The sequence below is a fragment of the Dicentrarchus labrax genome, unplaced genomic scaffold (genome assembly GCF_905237075.1).
Source record: "Dicentrarchus labrax unplaced genomic scaffold, dlabrax2021, whole genome shotgun sequence".
Lineage (NCBI taxonomy): Eukaryota > Metazoa > Chordata > Actinopteri > Moronidae > Dicentrarchus > Dicentrarchus labrax.
The window spans coordinates 21,457,410-21,467,084 of NW_026136708.1; the positions used below are offsets into that span (position 1 = coordinate 21,457,410).

General features: G+C 40.7%; 1 protein-coding gene and 1 long non-coding RNA gene across 2 annotated transcripts; one reads left to right on the plus strand and one right to left on the minus strand.

Annotated features, from left to right (window-relative positions):
- Window positions 1–2,462: 2,462 nt before the first annotated feature.
- On the plus strand, window positions 2,463–5,151 carry LOC127368709 (uncharacterized). The gene is made up of 2 exons (XR_007885865.1): window positions 2,463–3,439; window positions 4,112–5,151. It is a non-coding gene; the product is annotated as an uncharacterized LOC127368709 (long non-coding RNA).
- Window positions 4,988–9,600, minus strand: arv1 (ARV1 homolog, fatty acid homeostasis modulator). The gene is made up of 5 exons (XM_051409790.1): window positions 9,271–9,600; window positions 9,008–9,127; window positions 8,247–8,400; window positions 7,209–7,433; window positions 4,988–6,120 (listed from the first exon to the last, which is right to left on the minus strand). The coding sequence occupies exons 1-5, from the start codon at window positions 9,364–9,366 to the stop codon at window positions 5,993–5,995; spliced, it is 723 nt and encodes a 240-aa protein (XP_051265750.1). The 5' UTR covers window positions 9,367–9,600; the 3' UTR covers window positions 4,988–5,992.
- Window positions 9,601–9,675: the final 75 nt, after the last annotated feature.

Here is a 9,675-nt window from a genome sequence, read left to right on the forward strand (position 1 = left end):
GCCCGACACGCTGGAAGCTTCAGATGAATTACTGATGATGATAACACTGTTTATATTTTCATACTCCGAGACTCTATTCACATTCTCACAAACCTCCCCCCCAAGTGAGACCAAAGAAATGGGGTCATGCAACAATCATTTCTCCACATGTGCAAGAGGTTTTCTGGTGGTTTGGTGTCACAGCTTTGTGAATTTTGGTGAAATCTGGCAGTGAAACAGTCAGAAAGAGAACCAGTTTCACAGTGAGCCCCAACAGATGTCTAATAAAACTCAGGTTACATGTACTTAAAAGGTAGATATATTGTCCTATAACCAGTAAACTAAACTCCCCATGCACTGCCAACAACAGTCAGGTGCTGGTAGGTTGCAGGATATGTAGTTAAAAATCAAAATGAACCACCGCACACTGGAATTACCGTGATTTATCAGGAGCCTTTCGCCTGTAGCTTCTTCAGGTTTGCTCAGTAAAATTCACACTCACATGTCTAATAAATAGGCTGCATCTGGGTCACATGACCAGCTATCACAGTCTTCATTCATCAAGTATTTTGTCTTTTTATATAAATACTTTCTTACAATCTCTGGAAGGCATCATACATATAAAAAAAACCCTGTATTTTCTCTGAATAAAGGCCGTCTGCACAGACAGTTGTGCAGCGTGCCCCACTTGCCCTGGTCTCGTGCTGCCTGTTCCCGAGCGTCTGTTAGGAGATTAGAGCAGATTAACATAATCTTGACTGAGAGAGCAAATCCAAGGTGCGCATCACTCTCTCCACAGAGAGGGATGATGGGGACAGATTGCCACATCCGAGCCAGGCTGCGGGTACCAGCTGAAAAGGCTTCGCATTAAACACTGAAGTCGCCAAATTCAGGATTTTTATTGGTAATTCTTGTGAAATTTAGTCAGAATGTTTCCTTTCTCTGCAAAACTGAAGCAACCCGAGTTCACTTCTGTTAGGTTGTACTCTTGTTTCCTTCGCGTTGTTGTTTCCAGTCCATCGATCCCAGTGAGGCCAGTTCATGACGGAGGTCTCGTATGGAAGGTGGTCCTTTAAGTTACCAGGAAATAGGTTGTGTAGGATTCAGTGATCCCTTTAAAGCCCCATCTAGAGCCGGTGATTGGTTGCCATAGAAACAGTTCAACATGGCGAACTGCGTAGAAGAGGACCCGCTCGCTCTGTCGATATAAACAGCTCATTCTTAACAAAAACACAATCTTTCTATTTTCAGGTGATTATACACTAATGAAAACACACCTATGATCCTCCTAAATGTTTCACACTGGACCTTTAATAGTTCATCATTTGAATATTTACAGTCAGGAACAGCTTTAAATATATTCTTTGTACCTATCCATGACGTTAAGGTGTTTAATTGCTTGGTTTTAAAGGACCAGTGTGTTGATTAAGCATCCCGAGGCCCAATCTGGAGCCAGTGTTTGGTCTTTATCAACAACTGCAATCATACAATAGACAACTATTATTAATTCATGGATCCAACACTAAGGTAATGAAGTGAATTGTCTCAGCAACTATTGGTTGGATTGGGATATCCATGTTCCCCCTCAGTACAGTTAATTGATCCTTTGACTTTAGCACCATCTTAAAAATCATCTGCCATTCCCATCAGCCTCAGCTGTAGGCTTCTTTGTATTTGTGCTAATAAACTAACATCAGTGGATTAATCAGTTGACGGAAAATTTGAAAAATGAGGATCTGCTGCTTTTATCAGTTTCATATAATTGTAAATGACATATTTGGGGGTTTTGGACTGTTGCTCAGACAAAACAAGGAATCTGAAGACTGTTATTTGATCAACAATAGATACATCAACTATGATCTGCAGTTTGCATTCATTCAACAACACATCAGTGACGTATTCTCAGCACAGGTTGAAGGTTTTACAGCAGCATATTGCACCAGGAGGCTCAGCTGACTTCAGGTTGGATTTAAACCTCCAGCTCCAGTTCTTGGCTCACACACCGGTCCAGACCCGGTAAATGGCTGCGAGGTGACTGCAGTTCCAGTAATCTGATTAGTCAAACTCAGATTAAAACCACTGCATGCCACAGTAATTGACCAACACTTTTCCAGACTCCACATTTAGAAACTCGCTCAGGTTATACAAACACACAACACGTGTTGATTCCACGTTTGTGCATCAATCTAAAGTAACTAAACACTGACATTAAACCATTAATGTAACTGACAAATAATGCAACCATTGTACCATCACTCTGCTGTGTGGAATAAGTTGTTTGTGTGTTTTTGTCGAGCTGATTTTGGAGACGGTGTTCCTCTCCACAGAGACCGGAGCACAGATCCACCCAGGGTGAGGACACCTAACAAAACATTCCACATTCGTGTGCTGTCTCTTCAGCTATTCACAGGCCTGTAATAACATGTAGCCATGTGCAGAGGCAGCACACACACACACACACACACCATATAAAAACTGAGTAATTCTGTTAAGAGACAAATATTTGATTTTCTCTTTTCACTCCTTTATAGATAACAGACAGTTCAGAGTGCACATATCGTAACATAGATCTGCATTGTTTCTGTGCAGGTCATTGCAAACTCGCTCTACAAGTTCATTTACATAATATATCACCTGTCAAACTTCAGGGTTTGTCTATGACAGAAGGTCAAAAATATTTCAACATTATTTCTCGCAGCAACAAAAGTAGAAAGTTCAGACGTACAAACGGACGTTACAATCTGCTCTGAATATTACAGAATATTCAGGATATGTTCTCAGATATACACCGCTTAAATCCTGCACACTGGCCCTTTCACTTTTCAGGTGGCCCAGAGAGAAAAAATTCTCCTGTGTGAATTAAATGGCAGCTTCAGGTCTTTTAAAAACAGAGTTTTAACTTAGCCTGAACTGGCTTTTATGGTGTGTTTTTCTTGTCAATTTATTGTAACTGGAGGACTTTTTGCAAGTGCAGCTTTACAAAACAACAACCCAACAGAAAGAGGATGCTTTTCTTACAGCAGGGTTCAGACTTTGTTGTAATGGGAGATGGTGGAAGCAGTGAAATGCAGATGAAAAACCACCAACAGAAGGACACAGAGGACAAGAAGAATTGCACTGACTTTGGAAAGAACAGATTACTTGTTTATGTCGGTATTATTTATATTATTATTGATAAATTGATGCAACAGGCAGCAGTTTTGAAACTAGAGCCCTAAAAGCTCCGAATGTCTGTCACATTATCTGCAATCTTGTTTGAGAGAACATCATTAGATCTGGAAGGGCGAGTCCTCGATCGGCAGAGCTGACACAGATGGTTTTGTTCAGCAGGAATTCTGCCTCGCCTCTCGTCACGAGTCTGGTTTTTTTTGCAGCAGTTCTCAATAACAACACGACTCCTGCACAGACTCCTGGGGGCCGAGGCGGGTTCAGCTGCCCCTTTATACTGTATGGTAGGTAGGTAAGTGCAGAGAATACATTCCCCTCATTCCACAGACACTTTGTCTGCTTTGGATGTTTGTTTTACTGATTGAACATTGATCTGTTTACAGACTCATACATTCCAGGGTCAGTACGTGGAGGTTTGTTAAAGTGTACCTGCAGCAGATATTTAGAGCTGTAATCTGTTAACATCTCCTCATTAAACAGTGTATAACCTCTGGCTCTATGTTCTAAGTGTAGTTGAGTTCTTACTTTATCCCAAATGTTTCCAACAATGTTCAAACTCAGAGAAATCTGTCATTTTATTCAGGTAACGCTGCGTTTCACCGGTCGCCTGTCGATGGCGCCATATCCCCTTTGTGCCTGCGTCAGCATTGTGGTTGTCTGCCAGAAGCTGTCATACATTGACTGTTGATCCAGTCTGAAGCCACATTGTTACCATCCACTGTTTAGATCTTGGTGCTTTTTAACTCTAGATTTGAACCGGATGAAGGATTTTAGTCATCGGACGTCTGGATCTTAAGTTATCAGAGAAACAAGCTGAGCTAACGTTAGCAGCAGCTCGGCTCGCAGCCCCTCCGGGACGTCCTTTGTCTGTCCAACAGCGTGGGAGAAGCAGTGATCATTAAGGTGGAACTAATTTATTCAGTGTGTTAAGTGGTTTTAATCAGCGGGTCTGTTTGTTTTGCAGAGGAGGAGACCTCTGTGGATAACTGGACTCCCGGTAGAAACCTCCTGAGCCATGAACACTGAAGGAATCCTAACCGGGAGAAGCTCAAACTTGGTCTTTTGTTGTTAATTTGATGTGAGAGACCCCCTAGTGGTAGAAATTACATACTGTGCGCTTTAACATGTTTCATAATGAGAAAAGTAAATCTGGCAAAATACTTTCTGCAGTTTGGTGTTAGAGGATTTTACTCAACAGGGTTCTGCAACAATAAATGGCGGAGGAAAAGGAGATGACTGGTTGCTCTGTAAACAATGTGCCCGGAAAAAAACAGGATAAACTCAGTGTTTCCTCTAGGATTTTTTTTTAGCAGTGGCGGCAGGCCCGTCCCGTCGCGCCGGCAAACGTTTTACGTATGAAACAGAAGTGACACTTCGCTGCGACACAAACAAATATATTTACCGTTTTAATGTTTCCAGATGTTTGATATCAGGACGTTGAGCTGAGAACTGACAAGTTGAACGTTGTCCAATTAAAACGGACCCACCGCGGTGACGTTTTTGGTGGAGCTGTTAGTTTAATAGTCGACTTGGAAGAAAGTTAACGTTTTGACAATAAGCTCCATCAACACAACAGTATGTGGAGTTAAACTGGACAGCCCCAATAACCTCTGAATAGTTCTACTTGTTGTTAAATTGCAATGTGAGCGGCAGCCAGCGGGGGTGCATTATGTCAGCAGGATCATTTAAAAGGCAACCGTGACTACATTGTGCGTCTGCCCCATTTCTGATACCGTGGCGGCAGAAATTTAACAGCGACGGGCCGCCGCTCCAAAGTCAACATAGAGGAAACACTGTAAACTGGAAGACAATCCAAAAAAATTACAACAAGGAAGGAAAATATTAAGAAAAGCCTTTATTGTAGAGGCTAAATCACATTTTGACCACCGTTGGTCTTCGTCGGGGTTTTAAACAACAAATAAATAAAAAAATAAATGGCGGACCCTGCCTTCATTTGCAATTGACCACCATTAGTTTTAGATGCAATGGTGAGTTTAGGTGCCGTATGACGACAAAAATAAACAATATCGGACTGTCGCTCAGACAAAACAAGGAATCTGAAGACGTAACTTTGGACTGTGGGAAACTGGAAGATGCATTGTCTTTTAACTACTTTATGACATTTTACAGAGTTAGCGATTATTGGATTAATCAAAGTCAAACCACAACTTTAACATTGGCAGCCTCGTTTCTATCCCATTATCACAAGCTCTTAACGTTCCAGTAAAGAGGAAAAGTCAGTTATGTCTGACAGTTTCCCCCTCCTGTGTTTTCTGTATGTGTGTGAGTATGTGAGAGTTTAAGTAAGCGTTTCAACAATGAGCCGAAAGAATGTGAAGAGTGTTGGCTGGTTCCTGTCCAAACAGAGAAGTAGTTATAGTCGAATTACAACCTCAGGGTCTGTGTTTGTGTCATTCATTAGAGTGGTCCTGGGAATTAAGAGCAATTTAGATCAGGAGACGTTCCCATGCTGCAGCTCCTCTCTGGGGATCTCTTAATAAAGTAATCAAATCCAAATAAAAATCTCACAGGAATCTCGACTCGGGAGCTCGTTGTTCACTTTAAAACCAAAGTGAAAAACAAGAGGAGGGCCGATGCCTCCTCCTCCACATCAGACCCAAATAAAAAGATATTTTTCTTTATAAATGCAAAAAAAAAAAGTGTCTTCTGCTGCTCTCGGTCTCTGTTTGAGACCTTTAAGAACATGACTTGTCCTTTCCCTTCTCCAACACCGTGCGTAGAGGGTTCATTAAAAACTGCCTCTCTGTGACACAGGTTGGCTTCCACCACCACCCGTTCATCCCTGAGATAACTGACATCTGTCTCGGTCTGACGAGGCAAACATTCAGTCAAAAGTCAGCACTTCCTGGACGCTCCACTGAAGCTTTGAACAGACCTGAGCCACGCAGGTCTCTGACAGCAGGCCCACCCACACGGCCATCAACGACAGACGTCTACTGCTGTTCAGGATCACTGGAGAGGAGATGGGAGGGGAGTGAAAGAAGGATGAGGAAAATTAAGAATGCGCAGACTTTTTCTATAGAAAGTCTTTGTTTTCATGCTGGTTAAAGAACGTCTGAAAAGTCTGCAGTCATACAGAGAATGTGCAAACCAAAAAAAGTTTCAATACATCTTGTGAGAAGTCGAATTTTAACCTAACAAACCATCACCAACCACCTTCCTGACAACTGGCAGGTACAGTGGAGAAGAAACAAGACTTTAAAGTGGCAAACTACAGCACTGAAAAGACTGAATACACTACTTCTTTATTAATACGTCGTACAGGAACTCATCAGGGCAGCAGACCGTAAATCACTCAATAACATCTCATTGTCTGCTGCTCACAGACCAGCTGCCAAACACAATGAGCACATTAATGCTTCCAGAGCCGCTGCTGCTGCTGGAGAAACAATTATACAACGCAAGAAACGTGAACTTTAAACCTATTCAGTTATGTAATGTATTTATTTTTTATTGTCTGGGGTCTGTGCATTCAGGAGCGGCAGGTCAAACAAAGAGAGGGTTAGTTGCCACCTGCTGGTGCTTTAAGATGTTGTTTGAGGACTGAAATAGAAGCACTTCACTCGTGTCTCACGCAGGCCTTTTACGTGGGATTAAATAAGTCTTTATATTAAAAATGAACTCCTAATGTCTCTCAAAATTATGATATTTTCTTGGTCACTACAGGATGTATCAGAAAATGTCTTAATCTTTAAAATAAACAGTAAGATATAACATATAACAGTGGTGTGTTGTCCCTTTTTAACTAAATGTGAGCATCGTTAGTCGGTATTGTCAATTCTTATTATTTATCTTTACAATGATTTGTGTAAAATCCGTCTTAAAGTGTTGCTAAAATGTTCTTTTTTAGAGACTTTTAATCTTCCATAAAAAGGTCTGAAGCTGTTTCAAAGACGTCTCCACAATAATAAACAACATTTTTAAAGAAGCACTAAAGTAAAGTTTAAAATAATACAGATATCAGTTACAACATATCTGCTCATGTCCTATAAAAGCTTCTGTTTAAATGGGAGAATAAGTTTACGTAATAATCCTCCTACCTCTGATAGCCTGTGAGTTTGAGGTGAGCACAAACAGTTTGATGAGGCCGAGGCAGAGCGGCGAGTAGTCGTGCTCCCAGATGACCGCGGGGATGAGGAGGACCTTGCCGTAGCAGGACAGCAGCAGGGCTCTGAGGAGCAGGCTGAGCTCGGGGGTCCCGCCCCGCAGGCGACCCACCACCGCCCACAGGAACCACAGCACGCCGCCGCAGAACGCCGCCAGCTCTACGCGACCACCAGACACAGACAGACTTATTTAATCGTACGTGTAAGGTGTTAAAATACTGATGAAACACCAACAAGAGCAACAGTACAGTGGGAGGTTTACTGAAGTGATTAGTTGACTCAAAATGATTCAATAAACCTCAGACGCCAATTCAAAAGATGTACATGTATCTAAATAACTTTAAATATCGGTTTATTTTATTTATTTTCTATGATCTTTTTCTGTGTGGAGCGTGAAGAAACTGCGAACTTTTATTTTGTTAAACAACCTGGTGTTGTATAATGATAAATACATTTCCTTTATTCCTTGAATAACAGTTTTTAAATTAAGCCAAAATGTAAAAACATTCTTCGGTTCAAGCTTCTAAAATGTGAAGATTTGCTGTTTTTTTTTCGGTTTTATATAATTAAAACAATTTAATATCATTAGTCTACAAAATTGTGTGTAAAATAAGAATAATTTACGTTTTAATGAATCATATATTTATAGATTAACATAAATATAATGGAGAACACACAGTCTGTTTAATAGGATCTGTATAATAAACCAAAGCTGGAAGTTTCCTTTCTTTAAGTGAATGTTCAGCAAGCTTATTATGTGTAAACTGATCATCTTATAACCTTAGAAAGTAAAAGATAATGCAGTTCTGTGAGGTGTTACTCTCTATGAGAATAATCTGAACTACATTACACTCATTTCTTTATTTTAATCCAGTTCTCAGAGCTCCAAAGAGCCAATTAAAGGAACCAAAGATCCGTCAGCTTTCGCAGTACATACATTGTTCTGGGTGCTTTCGTCTTCTATCATCTTACCGAGCGCGGCCAATCCAAACATGCCGTAGAACTCCCATTCCTTGGTGTACCTGATGATGTCGGCCGGGTCGCTGCTCCGCTCGGAGCCGTGGAGCGCGGACCACCTGAGGTACGCCTCACACAGCAGGCAGAACACACACAGCTTCCAGTGGATCTGCAGAGGTTGAAGCAGAGGTGTTATTATAGCTCTGTGTTCAGCACGGAGGGGCTTTCACTGTTTCACTGGAGCTTCGTTTGTTGTAAAATCTTAAAGTTTCTATTAGTTTCAGTATTAGTTTATGATAATAAAGGTTGTATTTGTCAATACACACACTGTGTGAATGCAACTGACTGACAGTCGTGTATCCCACTCTCAATAAACTGAACCAAATTGACAAAGACTAGAAACTAAAAGACATTTCCTGTATTATTATTTTATGTGAGTTTAGTTTAGTTTTGTACACAAGATTGTTTCAGTTAGTTTTTATAATCACTCAGCATGCTGTGCGTATTGTATACACAGTACTAGTGCACTGTTGTCTACTGTCTACAGATGTTGTTATTGTTTATGTTTATCTGTACGTTGTATAGTTTATGTCTGTTCTGTGTGTGTGCATTGAGAGAAGAACATAAAACTGGAGTTAAATTAAATTAAGTTAAATTCCTTTTATATGGGCACATTTATGATATCTAGGTTAGGTAGACAGATAGAAAGTAAGGCAGCTCACAGCTCAAACAGCAGCAGAAATGTCATTAAGTTGTAAATAAATAAAAATACTTACATTCAAGCTTGTGTTGAACAAAATGTGTCTGAAGGCCTGAGTCTTACACAGAATGGCATCAATGAGGATGATCACTGGGTCATATTCAATGTATTTATCCACTGGCTTCTGGCAGGACTCCTGGAGAGACACACACACACACACACACACACACACACACACACACACACACACAGATCAATAACACTGTGTGTGTGTGTGTGTGTGTGTAAGCATTATCAGTCCAATACAACCGGTGTTCAATGAGTTAATAGTTAACGCACACATATGGTTATCTTCAGGATGCCGTTACTGTAATCCCGGTGTAACTCCGACGCCTTTTCGTTACACTCGACACACCGAAGCTCATCTTTCTCCATTCTTCGCGCTGTGAGCTGCTACGGAAAGCCGCTAGCATGCGAGGCAATCGGAGCGGAAGTACGGCCGTTCAAAACAGTCCCGCCTTCAAAATAAAAGTACAGTTGGCCAGACTTCATGAATAATGAGGAAATGTTCTTAAAGTTATTATTTTAAGAGACTAAGTCAAAATATTGAGATATTTTCTCAATAGCTATCTATATTCCTCACGTATATCTAACCAATAACTATTATCATAATAATTATATATATATATAATATAAGGAATCACACAAAGTTGTATAACGAATTAAAATGTGTAGTTGCTTCAT

What these genes read in the sequence shown, in the direction of transcription:
- arv1 (XM_051409790.1), bottom strand. Translation starts at nt 9,366, where the DNA reads ATGGAGAAAGATGAGCTTCGGTGTGTCGAGTGTAACGAAAAGGCGTCG. An exon ending in TCCTGAAGATAACCATATGT is followed by an intron (nt 9,128 to 9,270) that starts GTGCGTTAACTA and finishes GTGTCTCTCCAG; the next exon opens with GAGTCCTGCCAGAAGCCAGT. An exon ending in AAACTCACAGGCTATCAGAG is followed by an intron (nt 6,121 to 7,208) that starts GTAGGAGGATTA and finishes TCTCCTCTCCAG; the next exon opens with TGATCCTGAACAGCAGTAGA.